A 16,249-nucleotide genomic window follows, 5' to 3' on the forward strand; every position below is an offset into this window, starting at 1 on the left:
CCCCAAATGGATAGCTGTGGAAGGATGATCAAGGTGAATCAGGGGTCAAAGTCCCACCTGAAGAGTAGAGCAGGTCCTCTAATTATCGCCAGAGAAAACAAGCTCGTCTCTAACTCATCCCCCCCCCACCCTCCCTCTTCCTCGGTACGGGTGAAACTGAGCTTCTCTGGCAGCATAATGCTGCCGTTTAATTGTCCACTGGCCGGGTGGGGGGGTGCCACACGAGGTCCGGCATTGGTTCTCATTATCTTCTAAACAATGGCGGCTAGAAACAGACTTGAAAAGACTGGATGTGAAGGCATGTCTTTAAGAGTCCAGGGTAGCAAGTCCCCAGCACCAGGCTCAGAAATGTAAAACTGTCCATTATTCCACTTGGCTATCTGATTTCATACTGTGCCTTTCATCTGCTGGCCTCCCCAAAGTGCACGGCCAACAGAAAGAAGTCCGGCTTCTCACTGCAACTAATCAAAGCCACAGTAGTACAAAAAACGCCTCTGCTGGTGCAGCCTATTTAGGAGATGTTTACAGCAGGATAGTGGGGACTTAGTGTGCAGTTTCTTTTGCAGTTATCATAGCAAACATCCTGAACCATCTATATATAGGCTTTTTCATGTCTCTGTCCTCTGCTATACGTTCACAATGGTGTTTTTGTAAGCTGTGTAACATACATGAAAGCAGCTTTCAGATGTGCTACATGTAACTAACGCCTGCATTTCTCACTCATTAAAATGGGACATGCAAATGCTTTCCTGGTGTTGAAAGTTATGTGTCAACCACACTAGGAATATCAAGATAATAGGGCACATAGCCTTGTATTTTGTCCTCTTTGCATGTAGCTGAGCTTTGTAGTTTGAATACATGATCCATAAGCAGTTTGTGATCCTCATGGGATGTTTTAAACACGGATATTTTAGTTTCTGAAGCCTTAATGCTAATGCAGCTATTTATTACTTTTTGCATACCTTTAGTATTGTGCAGTAGTGCGCATAAGCTTGGGCACAAAATAAAAGTTTTTTTTACATCAATATTTCCTTCTATTCACAAATATAGCAGCTTCTTTGTCAATCATTATTGCCTGAAAATAGCTTTGTATATTTTTCCTGTTCTTGCTGACAGACAGTCTCCAGATTGTTGATGATGTGTGAGTCAGGGTAAGTGCCAAGGCAAATTATATAAGTTGAGGTTGCCAGTTATAGATTTTTGACGTGTGTTTAGGGTCATTACCGTGCTGTAGAATCCATTGTCTTTATCTTTAGAGATTTTGTAGAGATTTTATGTTCTCTGGTTTAGAGATGGAGTGATTCATAACACTTTTCTACTGTACAATTTGTGAATCTAATAATAGCTTTGGTGCCACTGTACAGTAGAATAGTGCACCACTACTCCAGAGTCTTAATCTTCCTATAGATAATTTGCAATCAAAAATGAGGTTTGACTTGTATGTAAAAAGATACCAGTTTACGACAGGAACCTGCACAGATTTTAATAAAGCATTGAATTACATGAAAAAAAACAACACAATTTTTATTTTAGTAAGGGCTAGTAATACAAACTATGTTTTGTTTGCTTCCAGAATTTGCTGGAATTTTATTGAATCCATTTTGCGCTCTACCTGTGAAATATTCCCTGTGCCATTTGGCTGCAATACATGAAATTGACTGCTTTTCATGGAATTCTGTGCCCTTTTTCTCCAAACATACATTTGCTTATTGCAGTAAAATATATAATTGGTCTCTAAGATTCTTTAAGTGTTCTTTTGCAAACTGCTGACACTAAATTTGTGGTTATGGTTGTTCTATGAAGGCCAAATTTGTTTAGGTATTCCCAAACAGTAGCTCGATGTACCATAACTCCAGAGTCTGCTAAATCTTCCTGAAGGGGGTTTGATTTGCTTTTTTAAGCTGCCTCTAAAATTATTCTTGGTCCTTCAGACCTTATCTTAACCTCCACTGTTAACTGCCATTTCTTAATTACATTCCAAACTGAGGAAATGGTCAACCTAAAAACCTTTTGCTAACTTCTCGTAGCCTTCTCCTGCCTTGTGGGTCTCAACCATTTTATTTTCAGAGTGCTAAGCTGCTGATTTGAAGGGACAAGGTATGAGGAGTAGGGGGATTTATAAAGCTTTAGAATTTGCATTATCTGACCTTTCCTTATTATACTTCCGAACAAGCCATAAATCTAATGAGCTAATTAAGGCCTCAATCAAATAATACACAAATATTGCTTAAAATGTAATGTAAATGTAAATGTAATGTAATGTAAAATGTTTATACGTTAGTTAAATTTTTAACGTCATGCCAATTAACATTGATTTTCAACTGTAACAGTGATTTTGTGCAGGACTGCCCAAACTTTTGCATGCCACTGTATGTGCTTTAAAAGGATGCTCTGTGCAGGCCCCAGCATTCACTCAAACAACATAGAATTGAATTCTCGAACACACAACTCTGTGACTGAAAAGCTCTTATGATGAAAAACGTTTGCAGTAAATTTCTAGTCAGCCCAAATTTGGTTGAATGCTGCACTGTGCATGCACTGAAGAATTGATCATCAAACAGGCAAATATTTACTCACAAGCGTATAAAATGAACAATCAGCAGAATTGACTCAGAGAGTAAAAGCCTGATTCCATGTTTCCTCTGTGATAAATTTTGATCAAAGAAACTTTCCAGATTGAAGATGCACCATCATTGATTGCTTTCATCGCAAGTTTGTGGTGACTGAAGGACAGTTTGTCTGAATGGAGGCCTGCCAGATGTAGAGACAACACAAAAGCATGGAGCACTTGTTGTTGCGCAGCGACGGCTGCCTGCCTGTGTGTCTGGACTAAATCAATAGTTTAGGACTGCTTCTCTGTGTTTTCCACCTCCTCTCTTTGCTCATCAGAGCCCTCAAAGGATCCTGTTGGTTCATCAAACACAGGAGGCTCTGGAAAGTTGGAAGCCCAGGTCTTGGGCAAATATTTGATCAGCCGATTTTGTGTGTGTGTCTCGTTCTCTCTTTTTTTCCAGAGACAAAAGCATATCAGCTGCTTAAACAATCAGTCACACAAGAGAAACAGTGGAGAAACACACAAGAGGAGGACAGTTCTGACTTGGAACCATCAGGTAACTGGGCTTAGGGTCCTGGCACATCGCTGTTAGCAGATGGGATGGTTGACCGTGTGCAGTATTCAGTATGCAATAAACATATGCAAAATTTATGTAAATTGTCAATTTTGTATCCATACAAGGACCAGAAGAAATGCTTCAAAATGTTTTTAAAAAAGTATTTTAACATTGTCTTTCATTTTAAAGATAGACAGTTGTGTGCCATCGGTGATATACAATATCCAAATAATCAAAACATTGTCTTTTAAATGGTATTGGGAGATGTTTCTGTTGTTTCTGGTATAGAAATTTTAGGCTCATGTTCATATGTATTATATAATTGTAATATTGTAATCTAGCAACTAAGCCAAACATTACAAAACAACAACACCAGCTATACCTGTCTGTCTGTCTGCAGAAACATTATAATTATTAAGTTAAAAACAGTCATAATGAAATAAATTTGACTTTACAGTTTTTTTTTTACAATATTTCACTTATTTAAATTTACAGTAGCTGATCAGTAATCACAAATGATAAAGAAATAAATCACAAAATAAAATAAAACCAAACACAAGCTAATTTCTAGATATTTCACGCTGCTATAAATGCTGATATTTTTTTAGAGCAAACATCTCCTCCTGAATTTTGATTCCCAGTATAATTCACTTAAATATCCTTAACACCTTTTTGTCTTTCTCCTTCAAAGGTATCTCCGATACAAAAAAGCCAAAGAGCGGTGAGAAGCTCCTTCAGGATGTGCGGTAAGAACCTATACAACCGATAATAATAATTTATGTGGTCATTTTAGAATGAAAGCTACCGTGTGTAATGACCGTCAGCTGAGCTCACCACTTTTCTTTTTTCTAAGCGTCCCCACACCAGAAAATGATGCATTTGATTGCCTTCCCAAATCAGGGCTTTGAATGGCCGACAGTTCAAGAGAAGAATATTTTGGCTTGCACATCAATAGATCTTCATACAATCAGCTGAGAAATGTAGAGGCACACACTCTCCGTGCTGATGTGCCTCTTCACTGTGAATGCATTAGGGCAGGTAATGGGTGGGCAAACATTATGAGGAGTAATCGTCTTTGATTTCATGTGATTACCAAGCGCTATGCCGACACAAGGGCCAGAAGTCTATTGCCCCTGCTCTACCTCTTCCTCCTCCATGTCTTTCTTTTTTTTTTTTTTGTGCACTTGCCCACTCTCTCTTGACTACCTGCCTCCTTATCTCACTGTGGTTTTCTCTTTCTTTCTCTCTCTCTCTCTCTCTCTCTCACTCTCCCTCTCTCTCTCTCCGCCTCTCTGGCTAGCATACACTATTAGCCGAGGGAAGGGCATAATGGCCACACTCTATCTGCGCTCCCTGATGGATGCCGTGGCCTGTCCAATGAATGGCTGCATTAATAAACATGAGCCATCGCAGAGCTAGATGCTTTCAGATCTCCCCCAATACTCACTAGCCGCAGAAGACTTTTCAGAATGTGTTCAGTAAGACACCCCCTCCCTCCCTTCACCTCAAAACCACCATTTCTATTTTGTTTCATAAGGTTACAGTGCTTTGTTTATGCTTGTTTTTTATTTGGTTTTAAATCACGCAACACTGAGTTGCAATCTAAAGAGAGAAGGATATTTTCACTATTATGTTTCCTAGCGAACGCTGTCATTTTTCCGTGTTCAAGAATGCCTCTTACCGTAGTCACTTCTTGCGCTTTATTGCTTCCATAAGTGGCCGGCACTCGAGCACTGGCAGAACATGTGCTCCCGTGTCTGTCTGTCTCTCGCTCTCGCTCTCTGTCTCTCTCTCTCTCTTTCCTTCTCTTTCTCTCTCAGTCACTTATTACTGTTATTTTGTTACTGAGCTGATGAGCAACATCAAAAGACGCTGGCTGGGCCCAAAATAAAAAAAGAAAAAAAAACAAATGGCTGCCTCTCTGTTGTCTTAGCCATAATTACGATGTGGCAGTTAAGCCGAGACTACAGCTGAGGGATTGGAGTTTAAAGCAGGGGGCTTTAGTGCAAAAAATGCATTTATGGGCCTTTGTGCCGTTCCTCATTATGTGTGGGGCCGATTCATTAAGTAATTGGTTTGCAGTTGTTTACATGAGTATTAAGGCTCCCTATTCAGCAGCCTCTGAGAGATACATTGTGCAAATGTTGCATGTTATGAATGCCCAATGGGAGGCGGGGGGCCAGGCCTATTGGCCAAACACTGCACTCGGCTGAAAGGAGCAGAGAAAAGCGCCGGGCGCTGCTTTGCATAGCAATGACTTGGCCCTTAATAAGCTTTCCAGATTAAATACATGCAGTCCATACAAGATGCAAGAGATACTCTTAACACATTTATATGTGCTCATTTCACTATTATGCCACTGGAGAGAATTGGGGTCTTTCATATTCCTCTTATTCCCCCTCCCTCCAGCTCTCTCCCAGCACTACATATTGCTGTGAGATGCTTTTTATAGAGGACAGTGTTTTTTTTCTTTTTTTCTTCTTTAGGGGGTCCCGCATTATTAATGACAGTGGAAGCAGACAGATCAGCCTCAGTTTATTAAGGATGGGTCATTCTAAATCTTGCGCTAGCATTGTGGCATGTGAAGCGACAGCGCTTTGTGCTCGAGTGTGGATGAAAGGCATGATGCTGGACGGAGAGAGTTGGAATAAGCAGCTGCACTCCATGTAAAGACCACTTGTTCCCCTCCTTTGTTTAGGGGTGCATGCCACAGCTTCCTCCTCTCCTGCTGCCATTGTGTCCTCCTCTACTGTAGGCATGTGCTCGGAGTGCTACATCATAGGCTGGTTATTTCTCTATTCATTCAGTTGTTTATTTTTATTTATTTATTTGTGGCAAAATCCACAAGACATTTGGACAGTAGCGTAAATGGAGAGAGAAATGTGGAGACTAGGAGATAGGAGGAGGTTTTAAGAGTATTTTTAGTTTGTGGTGTAAACAGTTTGAGGTGTGCACTACAATGACAGTGCTGTGGCTGCAGGTGGGGAGGCAGGAGGTAATGCCGAATCACACAAACCCATCACATTCTAACAATAGTCCTCCTAACCCATCAGCTAGACTCTTGTGAATTAGTGTGTGTGTGTGTGTGTGTGTGTGTGTGTGTGTGTGTTGCAAATGTGCATCGGAGACAGAGAGAGAGAGAGGGAGAGAAAAAGAGGGAGAGAAAAAGAGAACAGTCTGTGGCAGCATTTATCAGTTGTAGCCAGTGGGGGTCACTATGCATCTTGTGCTCAATACAATTTTATATCTATTCTGTACTTTGTACAGATGTTTGTTGAATGGATTTAAAAAATCTTTAGTGGATGTTTGATCAGATTCCTTATCATGTGTTATATTCAAAATAAAACTTAGTGTAAAGGACAACTTACAATGTCAAATTATGCCAAAAGTAAATTGTAGGGATGTTTGTGTGGCATTGATATGTGTATTATTATTTATATAGTACAGCAGTTTACTACACATTATCCTGCAATTGTTTTAGATACTTAAGTACAACATTTTAATGTGTTTTTGTATTGCTTGTATAAACACCTTTTCATATTAGAACAGATACAGGTAAAGCAAATATATTACAAAGTAATGAACATATATACTGTATATTTAGCCACTTATGTTTAGCTATTATATAGGCAGTAAATTTGTTTTAAAAAAAAACATCAAATACATAAGAATGCATTGCAGTTTTATGTTGGCTAGAATCTCACTATTTCTGTGATTATATCAGATTAAAATTCTTAATTTTGCAGTTTTGTAAAATTTGGCTTAATTTCTGAAAATGTAGGGAAATGGGTTGGAATGAGAACAAAGAGGTTTAATAATATTGCAGCTAATGAGCTTTATTATTTATTTTTTATACTGTTTAGGATGGTAAGGCCTGTTCTGCACTGGTTATGAGTTCCTGACATATAGTTTACCTAATTATAAAAAGCAGTTACGACTTATTTATATATATATATATATATATATATATATATATATATATATATATATATATATATATATATATATATATATATACAGTGCCTTGAAAAAGTATTCATACACACAAAAACTTAAATGTATCTTATTGTAATTGAAGTTTTAGTGAAATGTGGTTCTACAAATCAATGCCACACTTTCCAGCTTTTTATTTAAACAAACTGAAACCATGTGTCATTTACTTTTCACTTTACAGTTACTTTATACTCTGTGTTGGTCTATCTTATACATAATGGTCTAACATATATAAAATGTGTGGAAACGTTCAAGGGTTCATTTTATATACACATATATATATACTCACCCCTCACTCCCTATGTATATATATATATATATATATATATATATATATATATATATATATATATATATATATATATAATGTAAAGCACCTGAGCATATTACTCAAAACCATTTATCTGATTTTGCCTTAGAAAATACATATTATTTATTTAGATATCTACAAGTAAACAACATACAGTATAATGTAAGAAGAATTTCTTGTTTTTTAATTAGTCAAAAGAACAAAGTTTAGATTTAGATTTCTCTTTTCATCTGGTGTGTGGATATGTTCAATTTCATCACTAGCTCACCAGCTTGACTTAACGTTGTTAAACACTGATTGACCAAACCAAGTGTCGATATAATATTTGTAATTAATAATAGTCTCCCATGAGGAGAATTTGAAGATGATTTCATAAACTTAGTGATGTAAAATCAGTACTTTTTTATATAATTATTTGTGTTTATTCTAATATTGTATAATAGTATTATACTAAAACAGTAATTTACTGTCCATATAAGATTTTTTCTTTATTTAATTTCCACAGGTTCCTACAGCTTATGCACAGTACTGTGTGTGTGTGTATACTGTACTGTAAAGCATGCAAAGGTTTTAGGCACCTCAGAGCATATTTTAAAAGCATTTATTTTTAGTGCAAAAAACAGCTTTTAAAAAATCACTTAAAACATGTGCAAGAAAATTGAATACAGCCTCTGATAGAACTAAATCCAAATAGATTTCAAATGCAACTACAATACGTACATGATCATCACATCCTGTAAATAAATCATCCTGAATCTACACAGGGCTTAAACAGGGGATCTAACCAGATGGAACTCCTCTAGGCCAGCAGACATGCTCACCCCTCCCACCCTCCTTCTCCTCCTGCAGTTCTTCTGCACAGCCAGCAGAGAGCAGTCATATTTAGGCTTGCTAAGCTGAAGAGCACAGGTTCCAGGCCCTGGCACATAGAGGGCGCTCGGGCTGCTCTTCTGCCAGTCATTACCTCATTGTGAGCCCCCCCTGCAGAGCTCTGCTGCTGCCTAATCAATCCTAAATCAGTGCTGTTGCAGGTCAGTGCTGGGATGAGTGTAGGAGGAGGTGAGAATGGCGGCGCTGCCTCATTTTTGCACCCTTACACAAACATTGTTTCAGAGTGCATAAGCTATTAGCATTTCTGTGTGGGTGGTAGGTTTTAGATTTTTTTTTTTCATGTTTTATTTTTTTTCAGGCCAGGTAAATAAAGAGAACTGTCCTTAACCATTAGGGACTCATTATAATAGATGATTGCCAGTTTGAAATGATTCTTGACCTGCTCTGCTGAGATTCACATTCTTTTATGTCTTATCACGTGTCAGTTCAAGCAGCGGATTTAAAGGAGACTGTGTCATTTAAGGTGTCAGTTCTTTCTTTGTTTTCTTTGCTGTCTGTGCTCCCCTGCATTCCTTGCATAATTTAATTGTTTTAACACTCTTTGTTTAGCACTTCTCTGACTGAGAAGAAACACTGAAGTGAAATGAATGACAGGTAGTAATGAGCGCAGTTCAGAGACTTCATGTTTCATTCTTTTCAGAAACAATATCAGAGCAAGAAAACATTGTCCTCTCCTATAACCTTTCATTGTGTTTAATCACACGGCTCTAATCATGTGAGGCATCGTCGGTGGCATTAGGAAAATGACTAGACAGACGCTAAGCATGAAATACAGTCTGTTTACATGAAGCCGAGTCAATCCAGCGAGCTGTCTTTTATTCCCAGTTCAGATTCATAACAGCAGCCCACACATGCCATATATTAATGTATGAACAGCATGCATGAAAATGAACAGGGGCACTCTGTATCCAACATTACAAAAACACACCCAAATGCTCAAAACAATGTGCACAACAGTGAGAATAAAAAAAGGGGGGTGAAAAAAAACAAGCGCTGTAGTGGAGGCAAAAAAAAAAAAAAAAGGTTTTCGTCAAAGTGGTAATTTGCATCATTTTACACATTATATTCACCTCTGTGTATGAGAATCAGCCAAACAGTCGCCAGTCCAGTCTTACATATTCAGATTCGTTGCCTCAATTAAGTGAACCTCAGCGCAAGATGAACTGGCATAAATGTTTATGGAAATGGAATATTAGACTGGAGGGGTCAGTGCCATCCACAGCTCTCTATGGTAATCATGTCTTGAAATCAGACCAGTCCCTGTCTGAAGAGCTGCATCTGATGGAGCGTTCCCATGGCACGCAAGTTATATAAAAGAATAGCCCAATTTACGCCCTGAATTATGGATTTATTATTCTGCTTGTTATGGCAATAGAGAAAACGGAAAAACCCAAATGTTGTTGTGGATGTTCAGAAATGCGTTTGGATTTTCGTTTGGGTCGGAACGGATAGGATTTATAGTTTATGCCTTTGGTATTGTTTTAGAATTTGAATTTGAAGCTTTTTATAGGTATATGTTTAAGTAAAATGAACATTGTTATTTTATTATATAAACTACGGACAACATTTCTTCTAAATTCCAAATAAAAATATTATAATTTACAGCATTTATTTGCAGAAAATTAGAAACGGCTGAAATAACAACAAAGATACAGAGCTTTCAGACCTCAAATAATGCAAAGAAAACAACAAGTTCAAAAATCAATATTTGGTTGAATAACCTTGTTTTTTTATTATAGTTTTCATGCATCTTCGCATTTTCTCCTCTTGTCATGCATTTTGCTTGTAGATAGATTAAACTTTGACTTTCCACAGTACAAGTATAAATAATAATAAAATCCATTAAGCCTCAACCAGAAATTCAAATAGTATCAGTATTTAAAGTGCATAATAAATGCTAGAAGTTAATACATATATAACATACAGTACCAGTCACAAGTTTAGACACACTTCTTCTCATTTAATGTGTTTTCCTTCTTTTTATTATTATTTTTTTACATTGTTAATTTAACATTGAAGACATTAAAGCAAAAAGGAACAGGTGGAATTATTTTGTAAACAAAAAATGTTAAACAGATCAGAATATAAAATAAACCACAGAAACAGAAAGTTTTTTTTAAAGTGCTCTATAAATAAAGTTGAGTTGAGTTGAGACATTAAATGAGATCGTGTCCAAATTTTTCACATAGAATGTTATTTTACAATCTGTTTTCATACAGGAAAGACTGTATTTTGTGAAAGTCTTGCTTGTATAATTTGGCATGCTAGATCGCTAGATCATAGAGGCCATGCTGAGATGTTCGGCGCTAAAACCAGAATGACCTGAATGTCTTTAATAAACACTCATAATGTGCCACATTTATGACATTGGACCATTGACCATAAAAATCTATATTTTGGTAAACTGTATGTGTAAACCTTGACACTGTGACACTATTATTTTTTTTGGTATGTATTTTTCTTTCTGAATAATTTTATATATTATGCTCAAATCTAGTCCTGTACATACACTGCACATTATATATATATATATATATATATATATATATATATATATATATATATATATATATATATATATATATATATATATTTACCATACAAGAGTCTTGCACACAACCATGGTTTACACTAAGGACAGTTCTTTATATGTATTATTTCTAAGGACGAGTGCTGTTGATTGAAATTATTTGTGTAAGATAAATGTACTGACCTGCACAGATCGCCAAAAAGAACCAGTATTTTCTTTTCTTTCCATGCAGAAGGTTTACTAGCACACGACAACAAGTGCAGATAAAAAAAGAAGAAAAGGACAGAATAGACAGTATGGATATAAGATAACGCAGAGCTCGCTGATAAAGATGAAGCCGAAGACGACATTGTTCGGGTCTGAATAGGCTCTGTGCTGATGTAAATTGAAGAGGAAACCTGTATGAAAAGTAGCTCTGCCTCTTGCATATGCATTGCTTCAGATCAAAGGCTTGCCAGGGGTCACTCATTTACATAGAGATATCACTGATGCTATGGGAACCCAGCAACCCTGCGCTCAGATCACTTATGAATAAAGAGGGCCTTGACTGGGTCCTTCAGCACAATTAGAAAAGGAGTCAAGGAAGTTTATTTGGCCACTCGGTTCAATAAATGAAAACGGTCTGAGCAGGGAGATGCCACTCCTCTGGGGTTGCTTGAGCATCTAAAAAAAAAAAATTAAAACAAACAAAAAAGTTTTGTTGAGATCTTCAGAACAGCAGCTCTGTCTGTGATAAGAAATATACAATTTCTGTAAAAAAAAAAAAAAAAAGCATAATAAGCATAACTTATTTTTCCAATAATAACTAGGGAAAATAAAACATTTATTTTAATATTGATTCCTTGAATCATTCAATACACTTGTTACAATTAATTGTGGACGCAGAGGGCCAGCTGGCATTTTCAAATGTGTGAAAATAGAACAAATAAAAGAATATAACAAAGGTATTTAGCGAGTTTTATATTGATAGGACAGCGATAACTTGTTTCTAATATTTTGGCTACGTTTCTTTTAACGTGTTTCTGAAAAAAAAAAATGCCATTATTTACTTCTAACTTTATCAGAACTATATGATTTGTTGTGTGTAAAAAGAGCCTTGATCTCTTATTTTGATAAATATGTATATTTATTTTGGTTTGTTTTATTTTAGGAAGGATCCTAAGAGCAAAGCCCAGGCCTACTCTGCTGTTCAGTCCAAAGGTAAGATATATAATATAGTATATACTAAGTAACTGGACAACAGTTAAAATATGTTTATGATATGTTTGCAGTGCCAATCACTATTTTAAAAGATTATATTATATAGTAGTTAGTTTGTATTGTGCAATATACTAAATTAAAATTTAGAAAAATGCAAATACATTTTCGGATATTGCACATTTAGTCAAAACTGCAGAGAGTGTCAAAGCACAACCTGATAATGTATTTCCTGTAAAGCAAAATGACAACCTTTAGGAATAATTTATGAGAGCCAGGCTGTGTTGACCTATATGTTCGCAAATTCTAGAAATTTCTTTTCCATTGTGTGTGTTAATTGTGTGGCATTACACACCTCACATTTGTGAAGTTATCATATAGACTCCAATATCTGATGTCTACTAAGCATACACACTGTCTAATACACACATACAAGCATCCACACACATATATTTATAAATATATCATTTCAAGTCAAGATTGTTTTAGCTGCACTAAAAAAAATTGTTTAACTAAAAACATAAATTCATGTTTTAACATCCAATTGAACGGGTGTTATTCAATTCAGATATTATACATAAACACCTAATTTAAGTGGTTATACAAATAGTTTGTATTTTAAACCTTTGTATTTAGTTGATGTATTTGGTTGATAATGTTTTTTTTTGTTTTTTTTTTATTTATTTATACTTTTCTAAGATATAAGAGTTCATGATCTACATCAGCAAACATAGATAAGGCACAGCATGATTACTGCAAAAATACATCCATAAGTTTATAAACAGATTATTGTGTTTTTTTTTTTTTCTCTCAGCGTTCTGGGGAGATTCGGATGACACCAACTCTGAAATTGAATTGGCCTTGCGTCCTCGATCCCACAATGCCAGTAATGATGACTTTGATGATTTTTACAATTAGTTGCGTGGTGAGACGATGTCTTTTTTTTCAAGTGAGACACCATACTGTCAAGTTTGTTTTTTAGTGGTCAGCCATTGCACTGTAATGTACTTGCACTGTAATTTTTTTTCTAAATAAATAAAAAATCTTGACAGAGAAATAATATTAATGTTTGATGAAAACAAATAAGGGGAGACCTCTTTATTGTGGGCAAAGAATGTGGAGAGTTTTCGAAGCATGATGGTGTTAACCCTGCTTGAGTCTCTTTAACTGAACAACACTTGCGCCTGGTTGAAATAGATTAAACTTGGGTTTTAAAGTGATTCCTTTGCTCTGTGGTGAATATTATGCATTTCAGATGTTGCAGGCATCTCGACGCATTTTAGCATCAGAGAGTTGGAGTGGAATGTTGTGAGTCAACTCATCTGAAAAGCCGGAGCACAATGGCCTCTCTGGATGCAGCCGAAATACCTTTGAACTCGCTCAAGTACCTGTGGTCCATTTACAAAGACAAAATGTGCCGCGCTCATCTCAATATAGTAACAAATGCTCTCTATGTTTGTAGTGGCAAAAGAACAATATTTGATGGCTTAACGCGACAGCGCACTCTAGCCTGCAGACCTTACTTTTGATCAAATATAAAAGCGTGTACTTTAAATTATTTAAACTAGAAAATGTTTAGCCCTTATGATTCTATTCAGCATGCTTTAGTAATTCAGTACTTAGCATATTTTCATTGTGTTCAAATGAACAAACAAATTGACAAAAAGGCACGGTGCTAAAATTGATTTCAGGAACCTACATTGCAGTATATTTAGGTATATTTAGATTTAAAAGGCAATGTAATGTGTATACATAGACTAATCCATAGTGTTAAGCTATGTATAGTGATATCTCTTAGGGTCAGTTTTCTGGACTGGGGTTTTCATTTCATTGGGAAATCTCTGTTTAAAATGCTGTGTAGTTTAAGGCTGGGCTAAATCCCTGACTAAGAAACTGACCCTTAACTGACTGTCAGTGTATATTCATATTATATATTCCATTTATTTTTTTACAGTTGTCTCTTGTTTGTGTATTCTTTTGTCTAATATTTATTCAAAAATATACGTTATTAATACAATAGGGATTTAAAACTGACGATCCTGTCTGACCATATCATTATCATAATAGTAGATGTAGGATTTTTTTTTCCCAGCTAATCACCGATAATAAGTGTGACCATTTTAATGGACTTGAAAATAACAGTACAGACTGATATCCAGTTTCCGCGCACATCATTATTCCTCATCACCTGTGACTTGCATTCAGCAGGGTGGGAGTGTTTTGTCTGCTTCACAATCCTTTCCTGCCTCTAAGTTCATTTGTTTTTTATCAGCGTAGTGACATATTTAGCATGCGCAAAGGCATGGAATCCTGTAATAATATAAAAGCACCGGCATTCGCTCCATCAGTAGGATTCCATTAGTCAGCTTTTAGGTGACTTTATGAGGCTGAACCTGCTAAAGTAGGACTCCACACTCATTAGCTGTAATGGCTGTAGCCAGCCTTGACCCCGGAGCGGCGCACACACCAAAAAACCCGTCTGCATCATTTGGAGTTTGCTAAAAAGCTCCCCTCACATAATGTCTGTGTTAAGGATCATGTCAACAGATACTTGTGTGGTGGAAGATAGCGCTGCGAGAGAGTAACATTGTGCTGATCTCTAACAACACCATAAACTCTTTTTTAAAGGACCTTTCTCTTCAAGCAGTTTAGCCTGGGAAGCAGTGCTCATCATACCAAATTATGATATGCATATGTTTGTGCACCCCTGGTCAAAATGTCTTTTATGGTGAATAGCTTAGCGAGTAAAAAAAAAAGCAAACATTTCTTTAATATTTCAAACAAGATGTCTTTATTTATTATTATTTAAAAAGCAAATTTAGAAGCAAATGTTATAATTGTTGTAACTGCTTTAAGTATTTAGTCCCACAATTATAAACTTTTTTTTTCATATTTGTGCAGGTGCCACTGCACAGTAGAGTAGTGCACCACCTCAGTGACTTGTATATGATCGTAAACATGCAATTAATTCATTTTAAACCATTTTGATTCTCCTCTGAATTTTATATATATATATAAAATCTCTGGCATCTTTGGCATTGCCACTCCAGGCCTGGCATACTGAATGCTGGACTATATAATTCTGGCACAGCAGGCACGAGACCTTTTATGCAAGAACTGCAACTCTAGGGGGAGCCCATGAGCAGCAGATTCAAATTCTTACAAAATGCTGCTTTAACTGTTGACAGAAACAGGTTTTGACCAGAGATGACCACAGTTTTGCTAGGTTCATGCTAAACTCTTAAAGCAGCAGTGTGCAGTGCAGGTGCCCCTTCTGCATTACACCCACACACACACACACATAAAATAACATTTACATATTTATGTATCACCTAAAATAAGTGCACCTTTACTGTCCTCAGCATGCAGCTACATCTAACAAAACAATGAGTATTTTTTGCAAAATATTTTTCAAAATCAAGTCAGGAAACTAAAATTTTACTTATCTGACCCTTTGCTTGAAGCTTAATTCTGTGTGCAATATTCACTGGCTTAGGTCAATCATTTTCTTGTGAATGATTTATCATATTTTTGTTTATCATACAGGGAAAGCACAGAAATGAAGCATTTGGCAAAAGGCCAAATACTGAACACACCTCTCAAATCAAGTCAAAATGGTTTTATTGTCACATCACAGTAACACCTGTATCCGTGAATGAAATAATTAGGAGCCAGGTCCATCCCAGTATCAGAAAACATAATAATAGAAATATAGAATTACACACATAACCTACACAATACCTTTATTTTTGCAGTGTTAATGTGTTAAAGGTATTCATGTGCAACTGAATAATATGTGAATCCAAAAGTAACGGGGAAAAAAACTGTTCTTTAAAGGTGTTCAATAATGTCTATTTTCACTGTATAATTTAAATAACCTACATTTTTTTCCTTTTAAAGAAAAACTACTTTTTAAAAATATTTATTCACAATTGAACATAGCTTATATTCAATTAATCTGTCTTTTCACTAATAATTTCTATTGCTGAATATTTGGTGAGTATTTGGTGTAAACTATTTTCTTCTTTTGCTGGAGATTTCACTTATACCATAACCCCTAAATTAGTTTTTGTTTTCCAATACAACACAATAAGGCTTTTTGAATCCATGTGCCTTTCATATCTATCAGAAACATCAGACAGTCCCAGCAGAGCAGCATTATATAAGCATAAATATTCTCTTTCTGGCTAATTGTACATTTATGTTTGACGTGTAGCC

At 36.1% G+C, this 16,249-nt stretch overlaps 1 protein-coding gene across 3 annotated transcripts in view; it reads left to right on the forward strand.

The window, feature by feature from the left end:
• The window catches only part of kiz (kizuna centrosomal protein), a 35,938-nt gene extending 22,687 nt beyond the window's left edge, over nucleotides 1-13,251 (forward strand). For all 3 annotated transcript variants that reach the window (XM_049463943.1, XM_049463942.1, XM_049463945.1), the window contains 4 exons: nucleotides 3,015-3,110; nucleotides 3,802-3,856; nucleotides 11,985-12,034; nucleotides 12,846-13,251. In XM_049463943.1, the coding sequence (XP_049319900.1) occupies nucleotides 3,015-3,110; nucleotides 3,802-3,856; nucleotides 11,985-12,034; nucleotides 12,846-12,949 (305 nt within the window). In that variant the 3' untranslated portion in view covers nucleotides 12,950-13,251. The remainder of the gene's footprint in view (nucleotides 1-3,014; nucleotides 3,111-3,801; nucleotides 3,857-11,984; nucleotides 12,035-12,845) is intronic.
• The last annotated feature ends 2,998 nt before the right edge of the window (nucleotides 13,252-16,249 follow it).

This window comes from Astyanax mexicanus, chromosome 14, assembly GCF_023375975.1.
Source record: "Astyanax mexicanus isolate ESR-SI-001 chromosome 14, AstMex3_surface, whole genome shotgun sequence".
In the NCBI taxonomy this organism is placed as follows: domain Eukaryota; kingdom Metazoa; phylum Chordata; class Actinopteri; order Characiformes; family Acestrorhamphidae; genus Astyanax; species Astyanax mexicanus.